General features: G+C 52.3%; 2 protein-coding genes across 5 annotated transcripts; one reads left to right on the forward strand and one right to left on the reverse strand.

The window, feature by feature from the left end:
* LOC102455309 (uncharacterized) lies at positions 1-15728 on the reverse strand. Of its 3 annotated transcripts, XM_089771054.1 has the most exons (6): positions 15622-15728; positions 12369-12391; positions 8141-8200; positions 5968-6168; positions 4635-4748; positions 2-4348 (listed from the first exon to the last, which is right to left on the reverse strand). In XM_089771054.1, exons 4-6 carry the CDS (start codon positions 6152-6154, stop codon positions 3072-3074), a joined length of 1578 nt encoding a protein of 525 aa, XP_089627180.1. In that variant the 5' UTR covers positions 6155-6168; positions 8141-8200; positions 12369-12391; positions 15622-15728; the 3' UTR covers positions 2-3071. The 3 variants fall into 3 exon arrangements, with proteins under 3 accessions (XP_089627179.1, XP_089627178.1, XP_089627180.1); XM_089771053.1 differs by lacking the exons at positions 12369-12391; positions 15622-15728 and adding an exon at positions 8760-9486 and having other exon boundaries at positions 1-4345; XM_089771052.1 differs by lacking the exons at positions 12369-12391; positions 15622-15728 and adding an exon at positions 8760-9484 and having other exon boundaries at positions 1-4348.
* LOC142820479 (uncharacterized) lies at positions 15098-24944 on the forward strand. 2 transcript variants are annotated; one of them, XM_089771035.1, is made up of 6 exons: positions 15098-15236; positions 17803-17859; positions 18577-18703; positions 19739-19852; positions 22955-23068; positions 23343-24944. In XM_089771035.1, exons 2-6 carry the CDS (start codon positions 17803-17805, stop codon positions 24701-24703), a joined length of 1773 nt encoding a protein of 590 aa, XP_089627161.1. In that variant the 5' UTR covers positions 15098-15236; the 3' UTR covers positions 24704-24944. The 2 variants fall into 2 exon arrangements, with proteins under 2 accessions (XP_089627161.1, XP_089627162.1); XM_089771036.1 differs by having other exon boundaries at positions 23346-24944.
* Positions 24945-25907: the final 963 nt, after the last annotated feature.

Below are 25907 nucleotides of genomic sequence, written 5' to 3' on the forward strand. Positions count from 1 at the left end.
CAAACAGCATACAACTCAGCAACAGTCCCACCCTAACCCTGGAAAAGAAGAAGATAGAAGAGTCCCACACACACAAGGGTATACATTACATTCAACGCGGCGATTGATGTTCGATGTCCGTGACCTTCAACCTTGCGGCTAGTAAAAAGCCTTAAGGGAGGACAAACGGAGCGATCCCTCGATGGATGCTTCTCGCCTCCTGCGAGCTGATGCTTGGTGGGCACCGGATCCTGTCTGAGTATCCGTAAGCGAGACAGTGTTATAAGTCCCAAAGTCTTAGTGGGAGCGGAAAAGGCTTCCCTTATTCCAGTTAAAGTCACTAGCAGTGGGTAGTCTTGTCAGACTGCAGGCTGGAACCTTGGCCTCCTCCGGGTAGACGATGACACAGGGCAATGATGATTACAGATGCACACACAGGACATGAAGGGGGCCAAAGAACACTAATGCTCCTTGACAAGGGTATATAAACATCTCATGGCGGGAAAACCATGAAGAGAGCGGGGTGCAGAGAACTAGAGCTGGGTGCATAAAACTTGGGTGCCGTGTGCAAAGAATGGGTGCACACGCAGGCAATTGGACGGTGTGCACAGCCTTGGTGCTGAGTGCACAGGTTTAGTGCTGGGTGCACAGCCTTCCTTTACCTGTTTTGACGGGAAAACTGCTCTGAGGGAAAAAGAACCCCTCAGATTCCATTTTGTATTCTACCCGGGCAACACACTCAAATGCCTGAGATATTTATACCTTCTTACAAAGTCACAGTGGAAATTTTCAGAGAAAAGAGGAAGTAAGGCACTTTATCCTTAAATGGTAATCTCTGCTTGACCCAATAACAAATTGCAAGCAGTGCGATTTTTTGTGTGTTTAACAGCATTGTGGTTTCTTGCTCAACCTGTTTAGGAAGCTCGCTTCTGATGCAGGACGCACTGTGTACGGTTCAGTCTTTGGCCAGGCTAGTGAGGCCTACCTCCACAGTATGTATTGGACATAAATATTTTACTTAATTTAAAATAAAGTTTGATCAACTAACATGAAAAAGTTAAAAGGTTCAATCTCTTTAATAATTTAAATGCAACTGCCCAGATGCAGTCCTAGCAAAATGGCTTGACTAATTATGTAATTAACAGTGAGTTTCCATTAGCAACAGTAATCTACAGAAGGTTTTCAGAGGGCAGGGCTGTGACTGGCCGGGCCAGGCCAGGCCTGAGCACCGCTGAGGGAATCCAATCAGGGGAAATTGCTGACAGCCCTTGACTGGAGACCTTCCCAAAACATGCCACAAACCAGTCACACTGAGCACTTCAGCTGCCAATCCAGCCTGCAGGAAGCCTCATGAGCAAAACCCCTCAGATACCCCAGCTCTTCCTGTGCCACAATCAGCCCTGGGCTTACACACAGGTGAGGGGTTATACAGCCCAATTGCTCCAACCCAGAACAGATCCACCTGGTTCCAAAGAACCAGCCATGAATCCCTGGTCAATTTATACTTTAGATCTTACCCACAAGATCACAGTGGACCAATCCTTTAGAATCTAAAGCTTTATTAATAAAAGAAAGAAAATGTTAAGAGTAAGGCTGTTAAGGAGAATACATTATATACATCAATCAGCAAGTTCTTGATGCAGGATCTTAGCGGAGATGTTACAAACTGTTAGCATAAAAGTCTTTGGCGTACATCATACGTCAGGATGGGTCAGCAATCCTTCCTGTGTCTCTGTCCTTAGCAAGGCTGCATCTGGGATAAGTAGCAAGACTGAAGACAAGATGGAGCCCCCCTCATAGCATTTGATATTCATTTCTGGTGTCTCCCAAGCTGGAGCTAGTTACATGGTCAAGTGACCTGTTTCATATGCCAGCAGCCATTGTGCCCTGGCTGCTTTGCAGCTTTCCACAAGCATTCCTCAGGTGTGTATTGGCCACCCTGAGAACCATTGTCCTTGGAGCTATACTGATTAGCATAGTCACTCATTGCACATTCCTTCCTCATGACAGGCAGTCCATACACAGCATCAGCAGAGCCCATAGTCATAACTCCCCATACAAACTCCAAACAAGTACATGAATACCACACATAGAATCAGCACAATATCAGCTTTCATTTGACACCTCGCATGTCTCACTCTGTACCAAATTTGGGGCAAACAGTTTCCCGTGAGCACAGCAATGATCTTAAGGTGTGTATGCTCACCTTAAAATCCAATAAAGTGACAGGGACCTCAAGAAAGGGTTGGGGTCTTGAGGAAGGATCTGGGATGCAGAAGCAGGCAGGTGTCTGGGCAGGGGGAAGATGCAATGTGTGGCAAGGAAAGAGGGTGCAAGAGAAAAGGAGGGTGTCATTGCAAGCTGGGGGTGCTGGTGCTGGGGGAAAGGGAATTGAGGTGATTGGGAGGGAATGTCTGGGAAGGACAGCAAATATTATCTGGATTTGGGCCCTCTTGCAGCAACATCTCTAGTCACACTGTCTTGGTCACGCCAGAGGGAGGCTCAACTGCTGCAGCAGCAGCCACAAAGACTAGGACCAGCCCAAGACACCAGACGCACCACTACTGTACCCATTCAGTCCAGGGCTGGAGGTATTGCTACTGCAGCCATGCAGCTCAGGAACAGCCCCAGAGGCACCCCTGACATGGCCATGTGGTCCTGGAGGCCAGCAGTGCAGTGGCAGCAGTGCCTCTAGTGCCGGGCTCAGGTTGTGTGGCAAAGACTCAGCCTAGCGCTGCCTCCTCTCTAGTAGTTACAAAGCATGAAGTGGGAATGGGGCTAAGCTCCTTCACCCCCAGCACATGTTCATTTTGAGGTGGGGCCTGGCACTGCCTTGTGGACAGGATCAAAGTCTTAGGAAAGCTGGATTCTGCTAACAGAAAATTTTGCTCACCCCCACTATAGGGTTTCTCACCTGTGTGGGATCAATTATATGCAACAAGCCTTGAACTCTCGCTATAGCATATCCATAGCAGTTAAAGCAGTTAAAGGATTTAACATAGCATATCCATAGCAGTCAAAGCAGTTAAAGGATTTCTCTCCTGTGAGAGTTCTCACAGATAACAAGGTGTGACCTCTGACTGCAGCATTTCCTACAGTGAGAGCAGGTGAATAGCTTCTTCCGTATGGGTTTTCCTATGTCTAACAAGGGTTGAGATCTGACTGAAGCTTTTCCCACAGTCAGAGCAGCTGAAGGGTTTCTCTCCCGTGTGAACTCTCCTATGGATAACAAGCTGTGAGAGGTCATAGAATCTTTTCCCACAGTCAGAGCAGCTGAAGGGTTTCTCTTCCGTGTGGACTCTCCTATGCCTAACAAGGGTTGAGGTCTGACTGAAGTTTTTCCCACAATCAGAGCAGCTGAAGGGTTTCTCTCCTGTGTGGGCTCTCCTATGGATAACAAGGTATGACCTGTGACTGAAGCTTTTCCCACAGTCAAAGCAGCTGAAGGGTTTCTCTCCTGTGTGAACTCTCCTATGGATAACGAGGTGTGACCTCCGACTAAAGCTTTTCCCACAGTCAGAGCAGCTGAAGTGTTTCTCTCCTGTGTGGACTCTCCTATGTCTAACAAGGCCTGACCTGTGACTGAAGCTTTTCCCACAGTCAGAGCAGCTGAAGGGTTTCTCTCCCGTGTGAACTCTCCTATGGATAACAAGCTGTGAGAGGTCATAGAATCTTTTCCCACAGTCAGAGCAGCTGAAGTGTTTCTCTCCTGTGTGGACTCTCCTATGTCTAACAAGGCCTGACCTGTGACTGAAGCTTTTCCCACAGTCAGAGCAGCTGAAGGGTTTCTCTCCCGTGTGAACTCTCCTATGGATAACAAGCTGTGAGAGGTCATAGAATCTTTTCCCACAGTCAGAGCAGATGAAGGGTTTCTCTCCTGTGTGGGCTCTCCTATGTCTAACAAGGCCTGACCTGTGACTGAATCTTTTCCCACAGTCAGAGCAGATGAAGGGTTTCTCTCCTGTGTGGGCTCTCCTATGTCTAGAAAGGCCTGACCTGTGACTGAAGCTTTTCCCACAGTCAGAGCAGCTGAAGGGTTTCTCTCCTGTTTGGGCTCTTTCATGTTTAATAGGAGTTGCACTGTCACTGCAAGCACAAGGTGAATGTTGATGGGGGATTTTCTTTTGAACAGTTTCTGTGTTTGTTTTCAACCTTCTGATCCTCTGACTGGATTTATTCTGTCCTGCTCCTGGATGGTTTCCCTGCTGCCTTTGTAGACTACGCTGACTCTCACAAGTCTCTCCTTGCTCAGGACTCTGAGAAACATGCCCTTCAGATCTTTCCACTAATACCCCACATGGAGCCATTTGCTCAGGTCCTTCCTCCTGAAGACTCCTCTCACTGTTCTCATTCAGCATCCCATCACCTGCTGGGATGGAGAGAGAAACCACACAGGAGTCATTCTCTGTGCTGAGCTGAAAGAAAAATTCTGAATGGTGAACAGAAAATGTGGGACAAACCCAAAGAATGGCTGGAAAGATACAATAATCATGAGCTGAGTTCACCCTGCTCCCCCATTACTCTTTCCCCATCCGGCACTCTCAGACCAGAGTTGAAACAGGCTAAAGGGCCAGTCAGACTTGATGAAAACACACAACCAACATCTGCTATGAACACACAGAAATTGGTCTGAGTCAGTTTAGCTGATATCTCACCTGTGTGGGTGTCACTGATGATCTCCCCTTCCTCACAGCCTTGGAGATCCGGGATCTGCAGCTCTTCCCTTCGCTCCACCCAGGAGAGCACATGAGCTTTGGAGACTGGAAATCCTATTTCGGGAGCAATTAACCAAGTGCTGATCTTGTTCATTAAGGTCTGTGCCATTCCTGCTTCCAGAGCCAGGAACTGAGTCTCCTACCCAGAGAGGCTCCTTCCCAACCTTCCAGAGACTGGTCTCTGGCTGGTACAAAACACCAGGACACACCAATTCCATACTCCCCCTGCCCCACTACCATGTTGGGAATAGCCCAGCAGACTCCCATGGGGAACTGAGCGCTCTGCTGCACTCTTACAGGATACAACTTGGTCTCCTGTTCCATACTTGGGCAGGACAGGAACACACTGCTAATAAGGGGAGAACTCTAGGACTTTCAGGACTGACAGACACTCCTAGCCAGGATTCATACTTGAGCTGACATATGTCAGATCTCTAGGGCTGGGAGGGAAAGGATCCAGCAGAGCTCTAGAGCCCTATGGGCTCTGCCCACAAAGCTCTTGGCTGGGGGATGGAGTTGTCCTGCTCTTGGGCTCAGATTCTCTACTTGAGCCAGAAGGAGGCAGGGGAATTGTCTGGTCGGGAAAATGAATCCTTGGTTGGCCACTTCAGTCCCTGCCTATGCTCCACACTCCTGATACTGACTGACTGTGCCTGGGTGGGCCCTGTAAGCTGTCCACAACAGCTGTCAGTCCTGCAGACAGCCAGAGCAGTGTCGGTCTGTTCCTGTGGCCAGCCAAGGTGGAGACAGGCTGGGCTGCTTCTCTGCTGCTCGTAGATGCTCCTGCAGCTCAGCTCCCCTTCTGCAGCCTTGGTTCTACTCTGCCAGCAGCAGCAGCCTTCCTCTTGTGGCCAGTCCATTTGGTGCCCCTCTGGCTTACACAGAATCTACTAGAGGCAGGGAAGGACTCTGACTTGGCACCTTCCTTCCAGGGGCTCAGCACAATAGCACAAGGGGACCCTGCAGACGCTAAGACCAGCTGCACCCAGCCCCACAACTCTCGTCCCTGCCGTTCCTGCCTGGGTCCTTCTGCTGACACTCTGGCCAAGGCACAACATGGGGAAGATGGTGGGAACCACAATGAGACCTTGGCTGTGGAAAGAGCAGCACCGCTATTATGTCACTGAACCTCCTCTCACACAGGAGCCAGGATTACTGGGGCACATACTGCTGATATTGGGGGTTCGGGCAATGAAGGACCCTGAACCAAACCCAACCCAGCTGCTCCAGAGCCCACCCAGCTTCTGTTACCCAAGGGGACAGGAATCCTCACCCAGCCAGCTCACAGCCTTGTAATTCTCCTGCATCACATCCCTGTAGAGAGCTCTCTGGCCCGGGTCCAGCAGAGCCCATTCCTCCTCAGAGAAATACACAGCTACCTCCTCGAAGCTCACCGGCTCCACCATGGCCATTTCCTGTCCCTGGCTCTGCAGGCCAGGGGCTAAGCTGGAGTCGGACATGGGTGTTCTGCAGCCTGGCAGGGGAAGAAGGGGAATTGGAGACATTTCAAAAAGGGCTTTAATCCTTTCCACACCCAATTCTGCTCAGACTCTGTGCCTGGTGGAAAACATGCTGGACTCTGCAGTTTTGGGCAAACGCTGAGTCTAGATATTCCATAAACACCACACGCAAGTTAGATCTGAAAGCCCTATTTATTTATCTCAATACCTACCTTGAGTTACATTACTTTGCCTGCAACAATGGGATTCAGTTCTCAGCACCCAGTGTTTCTGCTAAGAAGTCACATATTCATCTACCTGAACATGGACATAGGTTTAAATTTAATTTGGGCGGCAGTATTTATAATCCTTAGTCTTCATGCATTGATTAGCAGCCCAAACTTTGGTTCTCTCATCTGACATAGACTTTATAAACCCTCTCCAGAACAGAGAAGAAGTGAAGTTAATATGAGTATTCAGATGCATATTATTAAACGTGTGCTGAGTGTTTGCAAGATAAGACCTTAAAATTCATGGATTCATGGCATCAGAAAATATCCTTAGCCATGCAGTCTGTCCCCTCTGCGGCACAAGCCATTACATTTAGCCCAGATACCCAGGCACAAAGCTCTGTTCCCCCACACTATGTTTTCTAGAAAGTCGCCCTGTGTTGATTTGAAGACATCAAGAGATGGAGAACCCACCCGTTCTTTGCTGATTGGTTTCAGCAGCGAATACTCTTACCCATCAAATATTTGTGCCTCCTCTCTAGCCTGAAATTCTCTGGCTGCAGCTTTCAGTTACTGACTCTCACTGAACTGTATCCACTAGACCAGGGGTGGGCAATTCATTTTGTTGGGGTGGGGGGGAGACTCCAGGGTTTTGGAAAGTGGTTGAGAGCTGCACTCTTCCAAGACATTAAGCAGGAAATACAGCGTATGTGATGGACACTGGGAGAAGAAGGGAACTTTGGGTGAGGGTTTGGGATGCAGGAGGGAAAGGAGTCTGGGAAGGAGTTGCGGTGAAAGAGGCAGGTGTGATCTGGGGCACTGGAGTAGCCAACTACTCATGAGATATTTCAAGTAAAGTTAATTTAGAGAAACAGCTGAGTGGACAAATAAGGGGCTGAGGGTTTCTGACCATGAAGAGCTTCTTGCATACTTGGATGCAGGAAGAGAACAAAGAGTTTGGGTATGTGGAGTTGGGGGCAGAGAATTCAGAGGGGAAGGGAGAGGTTGTGGTGCCAGAGGCAGGCTTTGGCTATGAGACTTACCTGAATGACTCCCAACCAGTAGCCAAGCACCTCTCTGAGGCAGACAGGGAGCCTGCCCAACCCTCGCACAGGCTGCGGGGCCATGTGGGTGTTTGAATAGCTATGAGCTGGAGGAGAAGGGGCATGGTGCTTCCTTTCTGGCCAGAAACCAGCCAATTGTCCTGGGAGTGGAAGCAGTGCTGGTAGCCTTCCTGCTTCATCTATGGGCTCACCTTCACTTTCTGAGTGGCTTGCAGGTGGGAAGTAGCAAGCACGGAACTAGCCCATTGCTCGCCAAGCATCAGAGGGCCGGATGCGATGGCCTGGCGAGCTAGATCCGGCTCATGGGCTGCGTTTTGCCAGGCCTGCACTAAACTGAAGAGCCCTTGCATATCCAGCAGTTTCTCGCCATGAACAAACTGATACCATGGAAGCCAGTCAGCTCTCAGACTTTCAGCCTATTTATTGTTTGAAACCAACCCCATATTGAAACTGACTGAGCAGTGAAATCTGAGCCTGCAGGTGCCGTCCATTGTGTGCTTTAACGTCACCCTTTAGCATCACAGCCTGTAGATCAGTGATTCTCAATGTGTCTGCAGGTCCCTGTGCAGTGTCCCTGGGGCTCCTCATTGATCTCATTTAAGGGCTGTGTGCACCGTGGTCACTAGGTTTGGTTGGTAACTTCAATGACAATCCCATGAAGATGATTTTGCTGGAATTTTCTCATTTTTAGAATCGCCACATGAAAAACTCACCTTGTCTGAAAACTCCCAGGGATTTTCCTCTTGCTCTCTCCAGTGCAGAGGGCAGAGTGTCTGGTGGGGGAAGGGATAAGAGAAGTGAGATTCTAGGCTCTTCTCTTTATAACTATGTCCCCACACTGAACTCTGCGTTTCACTTGTATCAGAGACTAGAGACACACTCAAGTGTTTAGTATGAAAAGACTTGAAATCTTCCGTGTCCTCTCTTGCTTGGGCTCCTCGCAGCAATGGAGCCAACATCTCTGCATCATTCCCGCCCCAGGAGACAAACTGAAAGTGAGATTTACTTTTCTCTCCTCATCCCCTCCCACCCCGTTTCTCTCGGTCACTTACCACCTCTTGTCATAACCTAGAGCTGCGCTGGGGGAAGACATTGCCATGACATTAACTTTACCTATTTTGATCCATTGACACGGGAGGTTCAGAGTTTGCAAACCCCTGGCTCTATTTGCAAGCAGTTGTGTCTGTTCGCTCAGTGTCTCTAAGGAAAGCACCATGATAGGGCCGTCATTCTCCATGTGGGAAATGTAGCAGGGAAGGGTTGGCTTCAGAGGCAAGATTGAATAGTTTCTAATACTTAAACAACTTTCCCTACTCCATCCCTTCTAGGTACCTTTGAATTCCCTCAGAGTCTCCGACAGCACAATCGTTTTTTGGCAGAAATCATTGACTTCAGTCTTCATGGCTGAGAACGATAGGGAGATTCCCAAATCTGCACTGTCCTTTGTGGGTGATGAATCTGAGGAACTGTCCTCAGATTTTAAATATTGTGACAACAATATTTAAAAAGGGCTCTAGAGGCAATCCTGGCAATTATAGACCAGTAAGTCTAACTTCACTACCGGGCAAATTAGTCAAAACAATAGTAAAGAATAAAATTGTGAGGCACGTAGAAGAACATAATTTGTTGGACAAAAGTCAACATGGTTTCTATAAAGGGAAATCATGTCTTACTAATCTATTAGAGGTCTTTGAAGGGGTTAGCAAACATGCAGACAAGGGGGATCCAGTAGATATAGTATACTTATATTTTCAGAAAACCTTTAACAAGGTCCCTCACCAAAGGCCATGGGATAAGAGGGAAGGTCCTTTCATGAATTGAGAACTGATTAAAAGACAGGAAACAAAGAGTAGGAATAAATGGTACATTTTCAGAATGGAGAGGGGTAACCAGTGGTGTCCCCCAAGGGTGAGTCCTCGGACCAATCCTTTTCAATTTATTCATAAATGATCTGGAGAAAGGGGTAAGCAGTGAGGTGGTAACATTTACGGATGACTATCCTAAACAGTTTGGTATCAAGACAGAAGCACACTGTGGGTGTGTCTAGACTACTGAGTTTTGTCGACAAAAGTGGACTTTTGACGACAAAACTATACCTGCGTCTACACTACCGCTGAGTTCTGTCGACATAACGTTGACAGAACTCAGCAGTTTTGTCAACGCTGGTAAACCTCATTTTACGAGGCATAACACCTTCTGTCGACAGAGTTCTGTCGACAGAAGGTGTTATTGCCTGTAGGGTTGCGTCGAGACTACTGGGTTCTGTTGACAAAGCAGCTTGCTTTGTTGACAGAACTGAATATGTCTAGACGCTCTATGTCGACAGAAGTTTTGTCGACAGTATCTGTCGACAAAACTTCCGTCGACAAAACCCTATAGTCTAGATGTACCCTGTGAGGGACTCCAAAAAGATCTCCCCAAACTGAGTGATTGGGCAACAAAATGGCAAATGAAATTTAATGTGGATAAGTGTAAAGTAATGAACATTGGGAAAAATAACCCCAACCATACATACAGTATGATGGGGGCTAATTTGGCTATGACAAATCAGGAAAGAGATCTTGGCATTATCGTGAATAGTTCTCTGAAAACATCCACACAGTGTGCTGCGGCAGTCAAAAAGGCAAATGGGATGCTAGGAATTATTAAGAAAGGGACGCAGAATATCTTACTGCCCCTGTATAAAACTATGGTACGCCCACATCTTGAATACTGTGTACAGATGTGGTCTCCTCACCTCAAAAAAGATATTTTGGCCTTGGAAAGGGTTCTGAAACTTAAACGATTAGGGGTTTGGAATGGGTCCCATATGAAGAGAGGTTAAAACAACTGGGACTTTTCAGTTTAGAAGAGAGGAGACTGTGGGGGGTTATGATAGAGGTATATAAAATCATGAGTGGTGCAGATTGGGCGAATAAAGAAAAGTTATTTATTAGTTCTCATAATAGAAGAACTAGAGGACACTAAATGAAGTTAATGGGTAGCAGGTTTAAAACTAATACAAGAAAGTTCTTTACACAGCGTGTAGCCAACCTGTGGAACTCCTTGCCAGACGAGGCTGTGAAGGCTAGGACTATAACAGTTTAAAGAGAAGCTAGATAAATTCATGGAGGTTAGGTCCATAAAAGGCTATTAGCCAGAGAGTAGAAATGGTGTCCCTGGCCTCTGTTTGTCAGAGGCTAGAGAGGAATGGCAGGAGACAAATTGCTTGATCATTGTCTTCGGTCCACCCTCTCTGGGGCACCTGATGCTGGCCATTGTCGGCAGACAGGCTACTGGGCTAGATGGACCTTTGGTCTGACTCAGTACGGCCATTCTTATGTTCTTATGACTTGTTCTTCCAGTTCAGAGGAAATCTCCTCTGGCAGCTGGAACTGCCCCATCTCCCACCTGGACAGAAACAATTCAATGTGATTTTCTTTAATTTACAGATGATAAGATTTGTCTAGTGAGTCTCAGCTCTAACAGGCCTGGAGTTAGAATTCCTTGAATTCCCCCAGCCTGAGAGCAGGGGCAACACAGTCCATGGCCATGCAACCTTCCCCTGAAAGGTCTCATTGCTGTTCTTCACCTACAGCCTGGAGAGACCAGCTGGGGACAAGAGTGGAATTGAGTCTCAATGGCCAATTCCCTCTTTGGCCTCCAGGCTGTGGAAGCAGGCTCTTTGCTGGCCAGGCCTCTCGCGCGTATTGCCATCCAAGCAAAAGGTCAACTTCCCCTTGATGAAAACCCTTACACTATGTAACTTAAAGGTCAGTGACGAACAGGAACCAAAACCAGACCTAAAAAGTTCATGTAAAGTTCATGCTGGTTGTGCTGACTGTGCCATGCCCGATAAGGCAGAAAAGGAAAAACAGGAAACCATCTCACCCCCTTACCCCTGTCACTTAGCAGACAGGGTCTGCTAGCCTATCACAAAAAGTGCCCAAAAGCTCTCTATAAAACAGCTACCCCTCCTATATCAAATTGAGGAATCCCGAATAAACATTGGATGGCAGAATACGAGCCAGGCCCAAGGACTGATCACCCGAAGGCTACCTCCCGCTCACCAAACCAGAGTTCCTGTAGAGCGTAACGTATACCAACTATGCTGTTGTTGCTGTTGTACTTTGTGTTTTTTCTAAGTGTGAGTATTGCTATCTAAACTTAGTTAAAAGCTTTGTTAAGTAGTATTGTTAAGAGTTTTAGATAAGTAATTAGACTTATGAGTAAGATTAATGTAAACATAACTGTTGATAATCCCTGGTCCCTTATTGACAACTATTGGGACTTAGAAAAAGCTCAGGGAATTTTCATTTATTGTATTGCACTTTTCTTATTGCTCCTACTAATAGTTATTTGGCGGCCACGCATGTAAGAGACTAATAAAGAAAAACTATAATTGGAAGTATTTTAATAAAAGTTTAAAAGATATTTAGTAATAGTTTGCTTGTTTCTGCGCCTTCCTGGGACTAGCCACATTTCCAAACCTTTTACTTTAAACCACACAGGCGATGAGGGACAGGAGTTTCCCAGGTGAAGGGCTGCAGGAATCTGCCACTAGGAAATAGACTGAGACACCAGCTTGTCCTTCCCCAGCTCCTTCCACACACGTCTCCGAACAGCCCTCAGGTAGGACAGACTCTGGGTCCCTGCTGCCCTGGGCTGAATGTGCCCAGTGCCCAGCAGTGACAGACCCACATTCCAGCCCCACAGACCTGAGGCAGCAAGTCTCCAGGTGGGTGACAGCTCTAGGAAATATCTGAAGTCAGACTGTGCCCCTGAATGGGGAATTCCAGAGTCTGCTGTGCAAGGGTGAGACCCTCAGAATTGAGTCAGAGACATTTCTACCCATAGATATTTCTATCTATTTCTGTAGAGCCCTGGGGAGATGTGGTCCTAACATCAGCTCCAAGCTCTTTCCCTGCACTGTGCAGTGTGACAGGAGTGCGAGCCACCTACCTGTTCAAGCAGTTTCTGATGCCCTAGAGAAAAAGAGACAAAAAAGAATCTCAGCTGCACTGGACACTCACAGCGAAGGCATTTTGCAAATATGGAGAAGAGACGCCCTGACCTGGCCCCAGGGCCATAGATTCTGTGAGCTAATGGGGCTTTGCCATCTCGAATAGCTCTGTGCCTGTGACTGCAAAGCACAACAGTCACTCGCATGGCAGCAATGCACACGCCGTTACACCCAGATTGGACGGCTGGACCCTAGTGCTTGTTATTCAGGAGCCCCCCTTCCCTGTGTGGGGAAAGGTCGAGGTTTCTAAGATATTTATTAATAACTTGGGTGCCACGCGGGGAGGGGGCGGGTTCTCCAGCAGCCGTCAGGCCCGCCTGCGAAATTCGCGCATGCACAGCGCGGGGCTCTCCCAGCCGGGAGCAGCGGGAGCCAATGAGGCGACGCAAGGGAAACAAAGAAACAGCCCCACCCCCAGGGCTTGAGGTAGCAGCCGCCCCCCCGCAGCCAGAGAACCCCCCCAGCGTTGACCACCTGGCCCCTCCCCCCCTGCTCTGCTCCCCAGAAGCAACGCGGTGACCAACCACTCCCTGCGGGCCCCAGTGGGTGGGCGGGGCCTGAGCAGGGCAGGGAAGCACAAAAACCCGGCGCCGGCCGTTCGGAATGGAGGGGCCCAAGGAGACTGCGCATGCGCAAGGAGTCAGGGGCTCCCCTGACCAGATGTTGATCCCGGCGCTAGAAGTGGGGTGGGCCCACGGGGGGGGCCTTTGCCGGACGCGCAGCAACAGGGGGGGGTGGGGCCGGAGTGAGCACACTTGGCTCGTTAGACACGGGGCGTTACTGTGCAAAATGCCCCCTCACCCGGGGGCAGGGCCGTGTCACTCCCCAGCGCCCCGCACGCGCGAACCCGCAACAGCCTCCCCCGCCCCGCCCCCAGGGAAGAGGCGGGAGCTGGTCACGTGTCGGCACTGTGACGTGCGGGGTGGGTGCTGCAGGGCGATGGCTCCAGCTCCTCTGAGTTGACATCCGGACTGTACGAGCCCCCCCCCCCCCCCCGTGATTCTCTGTCGGCCCAGATTGCTGCTGGGATCACACCGCCCCCCCCCCCCTTTGCTGCTTCTCCTGTTCCCGGCCCGCAGCCCCTGGGCAGCGCGCTGGGAGCCGGGACAATCCCACCCCCCTGCAACTGGCCCAGGGACACAGGCTGGAATAGGGGAGGGGTCTGTCAGTTCCCCTCCTGCCTCTCTCCAGCTTTTCCTCCAGGGCTGGGGGGTCCTGGTGGCTGAGACCTTCCCATTCCCAGCCCCATGTGCTGCTGCCCCCCCCCCCCGTCACCAGCCCCTAGGGCAGGGGTGCAGTGTTCCCACGGATACGGGATACGCCTGTCACAAGGAGCGACCTCTGCCTTTGCCCATCCCCCTCGGGGGCCCCAGAGCAGGAGGCCAAGGGCCCCTCCCACTGTTGAATGTGGGCAGGTCTGGCCTGGCCTCTTTCTCCCCAGACCCTCCCTGCCCCGTCCCATTCCCCCTGGAATCTGCCCCCTTCCCCCCAGAAGCTGGAGCCCTGCCCAGAGAGGAGGAGCCCTGGGGTGCCAATGCAGCTGGGGTGATCACAGGATCATCGTGGGGGTGGCTCAAAAGCGGCTCTTGGCTGATGGGCTGGCCATAGCAGCTCCTGCCCAGGGTAGCTGGAGCATCTATGGATCCCCCACTGTCCAGACAGCTCTGTGATATGAACTGGTGAGAACCACAGGGGTAGTTGTGGGGAGCCTCAGACTCTGGGCTGGGGCTGCTCATGAGCCCCTCAGGAGTGTTCTCTGTAAGCTGAGCGCTTGGGCAGCCACTCAGGAGAGATTCAGGTGCTGCCCAGCTGGTTAGCGGAGCCCCACAACAGGCAAGCTGTGTTTCTATGGGTGGTGCACAACTGCACCTGTCTTGGTGCACAGAATGAAATTTATTCCACACAGATGGAACCAATTTGAGGGAACCCTCTCCCACTGCCCAGGCAGAACAGCCTGAGTGACAGAGACCTGCTCCCTCCCCAAGCCCCACAACACTCTGGTTTCTGCCCGTCCTAAAGGAACTTTTGCCCCAAGTCACTGGCACCTCCCGGCTGAAAGCAAACCCAGCGCCTGCGGCCAGTCCTATGGCACCGGCACCAGCGATTTACTGGCCGAGGGAAGGGAGAAGAGGTTTGAAAGAGAGAGAAAATATTTCTCAAGCCCCTCCCCCCCCACTCCTCTCCGCACCCGGGTGTTTTGTTACTTTTGCAGCCCCGGGGCCTGTTTTCCGGTCGCTCTTCATGGATCTTTTCACGTGGCTCTTGGTTTAAAGCCCCGATCACAATTTTCCTTCTGCTTCTTCTCGTCTCTCTAGTCACCCCCCCCCCCCCACACACACACACCCACCCCGCTCCGGTCCCTGCCTCCCCGGGCTGCACGAGGCTGCCCCAGGGACGGGTTGTGTGAAAGACCCGCAGCGCGGGGCAGGCCCGGTGGGGACCCGGGCGGGGCAGCCAGGCTGTGGCCGGGGGAGCCCCGGGCCCCCCCAGACACCCCGGAAGGGTCACTCCCCACAGTCTCTCGGGAGCTGCCCGGGGCCCTGGGATCGTGGGGCCCGCCCAGGAGGCGGCTCCCGGGCCAGGCGCTGGCTCTGGGACCCGGGGCACAAGCCCGCCCCAGGGTGGTGGTGGGGGGGGGGGGTCACTCCGTGGTGGAGCCCAGCGGGGCACGACCGGCCACGTGGCTCCAGGCCGGGGCTTGCGCTGTAACCCCGCGGCAGGCCCGGCTCGCCCGGCAGGGCCAGGAGCTGCCCCAGAGAGGCCTGGGCGGGGGGGAAGCTGCGGGCCGGGGACCCGACATCCAGCGGGTGAGAAAAACGCTTCCCCTGGATCCGGCCTGGGGTGGGGGAGTCACGTTGTGCGGGGCCCTGGGACTGGGGCGTTTCCCCGCCTGCTGCAGCCGCCGCCGCCTGGCCCTGCCTGCGGGTCCTTTGCCCGGCCGGGGGCTGCGGCTCGCACCGCTGGGAAGCCGGAGCCGGGTCGGAGCCGGGGAAAGGGGCCAGGCTGCGGCGCGGGGCCGAGGGGCAGCGCAGGGGGCTGCAGGGGGCTGGCTGCGGGCTCTGGGGGTATCCGGGGGCAGCGGTGGTTTCTCTCTGCCCGCCAGAGCAGGACTTGCGAGGGCGGGGGACTAGCCCGGGCCATGGGGGTTGGTCGGTATCTGGGGTTGTGCCCGGCGGGGGGGGGGGAACTCACCGTCCTGGGGGTGGCGGAGCGAGACCGAACACCAGCAGCCAGGCATCCCACGTGCACCGCGGGCGCTAGGACCCAGGCGGCGGCGGGCGGGACTCGGGGCGGGGCCTCCCTTCCTCCTTGCAGCCCCCCGCCCGGGGGGAAGAGGTGACCCCGCCCCCAGGGCGCTGCTCCCGGCCGCCTGTGCCCGGGAAAGAGGGAAGCGGCTCCAACTCTAAGGCGTTCGGGGGGCGGGGCTGGGACTGGGGGACACTCTGAGTTGGGGGGGTGAAGGGAAGCGGAGGATAAGGGGGAGGGGCTGTGGGAGGCGGGAGGGGGCACATGGGAGCAAATTCAGCCTGGGTGGGGAGGGCTCATGGGACGGACACTGGCAGCTGCCCCAGCCCGTGGGGTAGGAGAGGGGGAGGGGCTGCCCCACCCAGCCGCGGGGAGTGGGATGTGGAATCTGCTTCCCTACAACTGGTCACCCCAGCGTGGGGCAGAGAATTTCCCTCCGCAGTTACAGGCAAATCTCCCCGGGCAGCCCCTCCCTTCCCGCCCCCCAGCACGGGGCGTCCAGTTTAATGTCCCTGTTAAAACCGGTCTCAGCATTTGTGGGGCCGAGTGCACAGGGCTGGGCAGCTGCTGTCTCGGTTCTGCCAGGATTTGGTCTCCAAGCAGAGTCCCTGCCAAGCACAGCCCAGAACTGGGGTTCCCAAGAGCAGGTCAGATTCTCTGAGTGAGGGGAAATGAATGTTCCAAGTCTGGTGCCGGGTTGGTTAAAAATCCTGGTTCTCTGGGCCTGGTTCAGTTCTGCCAGCTCCAGCTGGGCCAATGGAGTTTGCATCTGCTGAGCTGTCCCTGGGGATTGTGGGGGCAGCCTGGGGGGCTCAGGCATGTGGGGGGAGAGGTCTCTGGTTACTGCACAGGCAGAGGAGGCTGGTGTCTGCCTCTGCTCTGGGTACAGAGCCCTAGAGCTGGCTGAGTTTCCTGGGTCAGATGCTGCTGCCTCTGACATCCTGCTCTGGGAGCCCAGGTTGAACAGCGGGTCTGTAGCAGGGAGACATTCACTGCGGCCCCTCTGTGCCCGCCCTGGGTGGGGACATTCCCCGGTGCCTGTTACTCACCCCTTGGGGCAGCCCCCGGCTCTGCTGACATCAGCTCCAGGGGATGGAGGGAGAACGGGGGGACAAAGCTCGGGAGGGGCAGGAAAGTGACTCAGCCAAAGCAGCCTCTTCCAGCCTGAGTTTGTGCTGGAGGGGAGGGGGCTCCTGTCTGTCTGCGGCTCCCAGAGCTGCTGCCTCAGTGATGTGGCCAGGCTCCCACTGGAGAGCAAACGCCCATGGGCACCAGGCAGGCACTAGCCCTCCCAGCAGAGGGGGATGGGCAGGTGGGAAACTGGGGAGCCCAGAAGGGGCAGCAGATGCAGAAAGTCGGGAGAGAGGTTTCCAGCCCCCAACCTGCTCAGACCCGTTCACTGCATCATCCTGGGTAGGTTGACTGTCCTAGGAGTAGGGTGCAGGGAAGAAAAGCCAGTTCCTGCCCCTCCCAGTCCTCGTGGATTGGGAGCGGGGAGTGGAGAGGACACTGACCTCAGGGACAATGTTGGGAATCCTCCGGTTTGGAACTTCTGATCTTCTCTAGCGTCTGTCTCCGAGAGACTGTCCCAGGGAGGGTGTGAAAGTGCCTGGTGGGCTCAGCCCCGGGGGAGGGGCCAGGCCTGTGTTGTAACCACACAACTGAGGTTTTCCCAGCATGGTGGAATCTGAAGGAACTGGGGTGTGAAATGGACCAAAGGCCCTTGGGAAACCTCCTCAGTCACAGAACCATACGATGCTAGAACTGGAAGGACCCCAAGAGAGCCTCAAGTCCAGTCCCCTGCCCTCACGACAGGACAAAGCAGCATCTAGACCATCCCTGGGAGGTGTTTGTCTAACCTGCTCTTGAATATCTCCAGAGATGGAGATTCCACAACCTCCCTAGGCAACTTATTCCAGTGTTTCACCACCCTGACAGGAAATGTTTCCTAATGTCCAACCTAAACCTCTCTTGGTGCAGTTTAAGCCCATGGCTTCTTATGCTATCATCAGAGGCCAAGAACAATTCCCCCTCCCCTCCCCTCCCCTCCCCTCCCCTCCCCTCCCCTCCCTGTGACACCCCTCTGGACCCGACAGGACCAAGACCCACGTCTACCTTTTGTTCCAGATGATGCCAGCTTGCAGTACACAGGGCAGGGAAATGGCTGTGATGGAGCTGGCTCAGGTAGAGGATTGTGTGTGTGTGGGGAGGGGGGGGCAGGAAATAAACAGGGTGGGGCAGGGTGGGGTAAACCTGCTGGGATTTGCTCAGCCTAGGGCCTGATGGTCTGAACAGGCCCATTGGGAGGGGGGTGAACGTTCTCCCATCTCTGAAAGAGGAAACTGCCCATGGACTGGGAAAACTGACCAGAGTCTCCATTGGTCCATCAGTGGCTACTAGCCAGGCTGGGCAGGGAGGGTGCCCTGAGCCCCTGTTTTCCAGAAGCTGGGAATGGGTAATGGAGTGGATCACTTGGGGTTTGCCTGTTCTGTTCAGTCTCCCTGGGACACCTGCATTGGCCACTGTGGGCAGACAGGACACTGGGCTAAAGGGACCTTTGGTCTGACCCAGCCTGGCTGTTCCTGTTGCTGTTTCTCACGCTGGAGACAGAGCTCGCTGGCCAGAGGCTGCCATGAGCTAGGAAGGGGCTGGGATTCCTGTCCCTGTGGCCTGTGCTGAGCTCTGCTCCCACCTCAGCCTGTGGCAGGCATGTGGGTGACTGAGAAGACCCTGCCCTGCTGCATCTGTTGGGAGACACAAGGAGCTCTCCCCCCTCTCTGGAGCCTCCTGGTCTCTTTGGGCGGGGGGGGGTGGGATTCTGCTCCTCGGACCCCCTCCATTGTGGCGAGTGGGGATGTGGCTGGGGCAGCAGGTGCTGAGTGGGGCCCCCTGTTGTTCCAGGTTCTGGTGACCTTCGAGGAGGTGGCTGTGTATTTCACCGCGGGGCAGGGGGCACTACTGAGCTCCGCGCAGAGAGCCCTGTATAGGAGCGTCATGCAGGAGAACTATGAGATGGTGGCCTCGCTGGGTAAGGATTCCTGCGCCCTCAGCTAGCAAAGCCCTGGGACCGGCATTTCTGCATCGGGTCAGGTTCTTCCCTGGTCAGTTTGATGGGAGGGGAGTGGGGCCCCAAGCCCTCATGTGAGGGACACTTTCATCCCCGTGCCTCCTTCTGGGGAACAGGAGAGTCAGACACCTAAGGGACAGGCTAATTCAACCCTCATCTCCCCAGCTTCCAGGGGCCAGAAGCGGGGAACCATCCTGCCTATGTTATTTCTCCTTCACGCACTGTTCACCTGCCCCCTTGGGACTGGCTCCATCTGTGGAGGGGTCTGAGTTCCACAGGCTTCGAAACAGGCAGGAGTTTAACCCCCGAGCTGTGTGGGTGTCAGCGAGTCCCCTAGAAATCCACAGATCATTAAAGCTCCTAGTGAGGGCATAACACTGGGCCCTGCCCCCCCCCCCCCACACACACAGTCAGGTGGCTTATTAGTTCAGAGATACAATGTAGAACAGACTTGGTAGCAGAGAAGCCAGGAGCAGTCAGCACAATCCATCTTGGGGAGGAGGGGCACAGAGCTAAGGGCTCTGCCCCAAGCCAGTGAGACTCACTTCCACCCTGCACAGCTCGTCGCTGGCTGCATCTCAAACCTTTATCCAGCTTCCCAGGGAAAAGGTGTCCGCTGGTCACATCCCCTTCTCAGGCTCAGATTATTGTAAGCCTGGGCTATTGGGAATGTGCTGGTTTGGGCATCCTTCCTCAGTGAGTCACCTCCAAATTCCCATCCCTGTTCAGATAGTGGTTCAGTGCCAAGGGAAACTGAGGCACACACACAGGGTTACTACAGGACAGTAGAAATCACATGCAGCATAACAAAGCAAACAGAGTGAATACAGTCCTGACTTCATCACATCCCCCAGTCCTTTCCTTCCCAGAAGTCTGATGCTCTCAAGTCCTGGTCCCATGTAGGATGAGATTGGGCTCATGGAATGTTCCCTGTGACACACACTCTCTGCTCAGATGCCATGTGTCTTCACCTTGCCTGATTTCACCCCTGGGCAGGATTCTCCATTTCCAAACCTGACCTGATCTCCCAGCTGGAACGAGGGGAAGAGCTGTGGGTCCCAGATCTCCAGCCCTCCAAGGAAATGGGGATCCTGAGAGATACCCGCACAGGTGAGAAGTCAGGGAAACTGACATAAAAACATACCAGAAATGTGGGAAAAATCTGGGACTTGCAAAAATGAGCATTGGCTGAGAGCCCTCACTTCTGCCCCATGTCTCCCTGGTAGGGCTGCAGGTATCATCCTGCCAAATACCTGTCACAGCTCCCCAGACATCCCGTTACGTGTCAGGAGTTTCCTTCCTATGATTCCTTCCCTGGGAGTGTTTGGGTGGGACATGGACCCACACACAATGTCTCAGTCTCACGAATTATTATTATGCTGTGCTTTCTGGCTTAGGGATGTAAAGGGCTAGTCGACTAGCTGATAAGCAAATGCTTATTGGATAGTTGACAGGCTAGTCGACTAGTCGCTTCCCTGACCCCTTTCTGCCTCTATCGCAAAGAGGCAGCAAGGCAGGGAGCGTGAGGGTATTTCAAAGCAACAGTGCCACTTGAAGTTTGGAGCCAGACCCCGGGTTCCGTGCAGCGCTGCACTTTGAAATGCGGCCTGCAGCCCAGAGCCAACTGGGACGTCTCCAGGCTGCACATGTCATTTGAAAGCAGCAGTACTGGGAGGAGCAGGGCTACTCAACATGTAGCCCTTGGGCCACATGCAGCCTATGGACCGTTTTTTTTTTTTGAGACCCACAGCACAGCTTGGATTTACGCGGGGCTCAACACATGGCCTGCCGGTGGGATCCTTTCCCTCTCCTGGGAACACTGCTCAACTGCAAGTCAATATAATCAGGGCTCGACGATCACGGTGAAAGCCGCTCACCAGCCCCGCATTGTGCATGTGTGCGCCACCGGCGAATGGGGCACCGGGCTGAAATCTACTCACCGCGGGCGAGTATATTTAATACTTTGTCGAGCCCTGAATATAATGGTGTTCTGTCGATATGCCTTTTAGTAGTTAATTTTCTGGACTGTCATCCTCATTAAAAGTGCTGTCATATGGTACAAATCAGGTAACTATTACATTTTATTATTATCAGCAGAACTGACTTAAATAGGGCCTGCATCTTGTGTAGTCTTCCCTTAATCTTTGCATTGATACCTATCAATGTTATAGAAGCTATCTGCATATATTTGAATATATATTTGCACACGTATGCAACCACACTTAAGTTGTGGCCCTCAGCATCTGCGGTGAGTATCAGTGTGGCCCCTGGGGCTTCTGTAGTTGAATAGCCCTGATGTGGAGCCTAGGATCAGCTGGGCTTCCCCCTCAGATCCTGGGCTCCGAGCAGCGCTGCTTCTTTGAAATGCCGCAGGGAGCCTGGCCTCAGGTTCCTCATGATGTTTCAAAGTGGCAGCACAGTACAGAGCCCCAGGTCAGTGGAGGAGTCCCCAGCTGACCCCAGGCTCCACATGGCGCTTTCACTGTTGAAATGTAGCAAAAGCAAAAGTCATAGGGCTGCTGCTCCATTACAAAGGTGGAGGCTCCCTATCGACTAATCAAACAGTCGATGCAAAATGCATGGACTATTCAATTAGTCAATACTTGATATCCTTATTATATTTTTTTCATTCCCCTGTTGGTCCTTTCTCCCCAGCACAGTAGGTGCTAGGACAGTGAGGGAGAACAAGGAGGAGAATCAACAGCAGGAAGGTCCCGGCACCGTAGAATAACAGGGAGTATTTTTGGAAGGAGCTGAAGGGGATTTTTCCCAGTATGTAGAACACAGGAAACTCTTGGGAAATTAACTCAGGGAAGAGTGGCAGCTGAAAAACAATTCAGGCAGAAAAGTGGAGGAACCCATTAAATGCAGTCTTATGGGCGGGCTGGCATGTGGGTTTTTGGGGGGTTTTCTTGCTTGACAGTCCCCTCCTCCCTTTTTTTGGTTGACCACTCCCCCCCCAGCAGCTTAGAAAAGGGTTCCATGGCCAAATAAAATTGGAAACACAGGACTAGACTGTTAATTCTCTAGTCAGTGGTAGTTCACAGGCAGGAACGGCAGGTACCTGAGTTCTGGGGCTGGTTGCAGCTGTTGTTAGTGCCTGCAGGCTCTCTTTTGTACTATTGTGCTGAGTCCCTTGAAGGAGGGTACAGTCTGAGTCCTTTGCTGCCTCTGGTAGGTTCTGTGCAGCCCAAAGGGGCACCAAATGGCAGGCCAGACTGGCCACAAGAGGCAGGCTGAGAAACCACACAAAGGCTGCTGCTGGCAGAGTAGAATGAAGGCTGCAGAGGGGGAGCTGAGCTGCAGAAACAACCACAAGCATCAGAGAAGCAACCGGGGCAATCTCTACCCTGGCCAGACAAAGGAACAGCCTGGCACTGCCCTGGCCGGCCGTGGGAGTGACAGCTGTTGTGGGCAGCTGGCAGGGCCCAGACAGGCACAGGCAGTGGGATCAGGAGTGTGGAACATAGGCAGGGCATGAAGCAGCCAGCCAAGGGTTCACTTTCCTGCTCAGGCAACTTCCCCTGCCTCCTTCTGGCCGGAGTAGAGCATCTGAGCCAAAGAGCAAGGCAAGCCCAGTCCCCCAGCCAGGAGTTTTGTGGACAGAGCCCTTGGAGAGCTAAAACTCTGCTGCAGAGCTGGCCCACGCTATGGACTGACCGGGCGATAGCCTGGGGCGCCCAATTGTAAGGGGCACCGCGTGGTGCTGCTGAGCTGGGCGGGGGTGGAGCCACACATGCGCCGCGTGCTCAGGGTGCAGGAATGACTTGGGCCGGCTCTGCTTTGCTGTGTACATTCTCTCCAAGTCCTAGTGACCTGCCATGTGGCAGCTGCAATCTGAGGCCTGCCTGTGGGCCTCAGTATCAGACCTGCCAGCCATCCCTAGAGCTCCCCTTCTGAGCAGTGTGTTCCTGTCCTGCCCTGGGATGGGGGGAGGAATGGAAGGGGCCATGTGGGAAACTAAGTTATATCCTAGAGAGTACAGCTGAGTACTCAGCTCCCTTGGGGAATCAGCTGGGCTGTTCCTGAGGCAGAGGGGATGCACCTTTACTGCAGGTGAGTGTGCCTGGGATCCTGCATCAGCCAGAGCCCAGTCCCTGCAAGGTGGGGAAGGAGCCTATCTGGGTGGGCAACTCAGATCCTGGCTCTGGAAGCAGTAATGGCACAGACCTTAATGAACAAGATCAACTCTTTTAATTGCTTCCCAAACAGGATTTCCATTTTCCAAAGCTCATGTGATCTCCTGGGTGGAGCAGGGGGAGGAGCTGTGGATCCCAGATCTCCAAAGCTGTGAGAAAGGAGAGATCATCAGTGACGCCCACACAGGTGAGCAATCAGCTAAACTGACTCAGAAAATAATTTCAGTGTACTCCTAGCAGATGTCATTTTCATCAAGTCCTACTGACCCTTCTGCATGTCTTAAACACCAGTCTGCTGGGTGGGGGAAAGATTATGGTGAAGGAGGGTGAATTCAGCTCATGATTATTAAATCTTTCCAGCCATTCCTTGGGCATGCTCCTCCTTTTCTATTTCTATTTGAGAGTTTCCTTTCCGCTCTGCACAGGGAATGACTCCTGTCTGGTTTCTCTCTCTGTCCCAGCAGGTGATGAGACACTGACTGACAACCATGAGGAGAGTCTTGAGCAGGAAGGACCAGAGCAAATGGCTCCATGTGGGATGATGTTGGGAAAATCTGAAGGGCATGTTTCTCAGAGTCCTGAGCAGGGAGAGACCTGTGAGAGCCAGCATAACCCAGAAAAGCAGCAGGGTAACCATCCAGAAGAGGGACAGGGTAAATCCAGCCACAGAAGCAGAGGAGTGAAAACAAACACAGAAACTGTTAATCAGAAAATCCCCCATCAACAGTCACCCTGTGCTTGCAGTGACTGTGCAACTCTTAGTAAATGTGGAAGAGCCCACACAGGAGAGAAGCCCTTCAGTTGCTCTGAGTGTGGAAAATGCTTCAGTCAGAGGTCACACCTTGTTAGACATAGGAGAACCCACACAGGAGAGAAACCCTTTTGCTGTTCTGACTGTGGGAAAAGCTTCAGTCGGAGCTCACATCTTGTTAGACATAGGAGAACCCACACAGGGGAGAAACCTTTCAGTTGCTGTGAGTGTGGAAAATGCTTCAGTCAGAGGTCACACCTTGTTAGACATAGGAGAACCCACACAGGAGAGAAACCCTTCACCTGCTCTGACTGTGGAAAATGCTTCAGTCAGAGCACAGATTATCTTATTCACAGGAGAATCCACACAGGGGAGAAACCTTTCAGTTGCTCTGAGTGTGGAAAATGCTTCAGTCAGAGGTCACGCCTTGTTAGACATAGGAGAACCCACACAGGAGAGAAACCCTTCACCTGCTCTGACTGTGGAAAATGCTTCAGTCAGAGCACAGATTATCTTATTCACAGGAGAATCCACACAGGGGAGAAACCTTTCAGTTGCTCTGAGTGTGGAAAATGGTTCAGTCGGAGGTCATGCCTTGTTAGTCATAGGAGAACCCACACAGGAGAGAAACCCTTTAACTGCTCTGACTGCAGGAAAAGCTTCAGTGTGAGTTCAAGCCTTGTTGCACATAGGAGAACCCACACAGGAGAGAAACCCTTCAGCTGCTCTGACTGTTGGAAAAGCTTCAGTACAAAGTCAAATCTTCTTATCCACAAGAGAACCCACACAGGGGAGAGACCTTTCAATTGCTCTGACTGTGGAAAATGCTTCAGTCAGAGGTCAGAATTTGTTAGACATAGGGGAACCCACACAGGGGAGAAACCTTTCAGTTGCTCTGACTGTGGGAAAAGCTTCAGTCAGAGGTCACACCTTGTTAGACACAGGCTTTCCCTATCCTGCTTGCTGGCAGCCCTGCCTCACACACTGTATCCCTCATTTCAGTCCCTACTCCAGAGCCGAAAGAGGTCCATAAGATCCACTAACTTCAGAATGCCAGAAAAGGAAATCTAGTCTATTGGAAGGTCTTAACCTCAGTCCTCCCCCCTTTGCTTCCCCTCACCTGATGACGCTGGAGCAGCAGAGGATTGAGGTCTCTCAGTTAGGGCCACATCAGTGAGGATTGGGGGGTTGGAGGAGTTTCTTTGTTTCTCACTTGTATGGTCCTCAATGGATTTTTTTTGTGGGTCAGTGACCCCTGACCAAAAAATGGTTCTCCACTCTTGTGTCAAATAAAGAAAACATTGAAACCTTTTGTGTTGGGCATAATGTTTTACTTTATTTAAAAAGAAGTTTGACAAAGTAACGAGAGAATCAAAATGCTTAATCTGTTTGATAATGTAAATTAAACTGATCTCCACAGCTGCAGCATTAGCAAAGTGGCTCAGGTGTAATTATAATTAATAGTGAGTGTCCATTAGCAACTGGTAGTCCAAGGAAAGGTTTGCATCCACCCATGTTATCCACAGGGCATACAGTGGAGAGAGCTCCTCCCCCTCTCCCAGGAGAGTGTCACAGCCCAGAGCAGGAGAGTTAAATCTTTGCACACCCCTTCGGAATGGTTGCTGACCCCTGTTGTACTTTTTCTAAACGACTGGCTGAGCAATCCCTAGGCAGGGCTGTGGTCTGTAGCTCATTGGAAGTAACTTTATTCTGATCAGTCAGGGTGTGAAACTCCTGACTGATGGTGAGTTTCAAAATCAGGACTTCTGGGTCCTGTTCCCAGCATTGTCCCAGACTGGCTGTGTGATGGCAGACAAGGCCCTGTGCCTTTCTCAGTCTTTGTCACTCCCTCTGTCAGTTGGGTGTAACCATCCTCTCCTGCCTGTCCCATCACAGGGGAATATGGGGAGCTGTAAGGAGCTATGTGAGGGTGTCACTGGTAGCACTGAGTAATAGGAGGTGTCCTATCAATGGGGCTCAGTACAGCTACTGGGTCCTTTCAGGGTGTATGTACACTGCAGAGTTTGCACAAAAGCTGTCCACACAACATGCACCTTTTTGCACAAGAGAGGCCTTTTTTTCACAAGACTTATTCCTCTTTCTATGAGGAATACGCCTTTTTGTGCAAGAGCTCTTGTGCAAAAAGGGATGAGTAGATGGGAAACAGGTTTTTATGCAAAAACAGCCCATCAAAAGAAGTGGTGGTGGCAATCAGAGCTTTCTTGCTTTTGCAATGCACTTTAGTAGTGTGGATGTGCCATTGCACAAGAAGCCT

Source organism: Pelodiscus sinensis, chromosome 19 (assembly GCF_052426305.1).
Source record: "Pelodiscus sinensis isolate ZL-2025 chromosome 19, ASM5242630v1, whole genome shotgun sequence".
Classification (NCBI taxonomy): Eukaryota; Metazoa; Chordata; order Testudines; family Trionychidae; genus Pelodiscus; species Pelodiscus sinensis.

Bases quoted from the DNA above. Each gene is read 5' to 3' on its own strand.
- LOC102455309 (XM_089771052.1), bottom strand. From the start codon at position 8,829: ATGAAGACTGAAGTCAATGATTTCTGCCAAAAAACGATTGTGCTGTCG. The intron at 6,169-8,140 runs GTGAGTTTTTCA...TTCCCCTGCCAG, and splicing joins CCTGGGAGTTTTCAGACAAG to GCTGCAGAACACCCATGTCC. The intron at 4,349-4,634 runs GTGAGATATCAG...TCTCCATCCCAG, and splicing joins CATCAGTGACACCCACACAG to CAGGTGATGGGATGCTGAAT.
- LOC142820479 (XM_089771035.1), top strand. From the start codon at position 17,803: ATGATGCCAGCTTGCAGTACACAGGGCAGGGAAATGGCTGTGATGGAG. The intron at 17,860-18,576 runs GTAGAGGATTGT...CTGTTGTTCCAG, and splicing joins CTGTGATGGAGCTGGCTCAG to GTTCTGGTGACCTTCGAGGA. The intron at 19,853-22,954 runs GTGAGAAGTCAG...CTTCCCAAACAG, and splicing joins CCTGAGAGATACCCGCACAG to GATTTCCATTTTCCAAAGCT.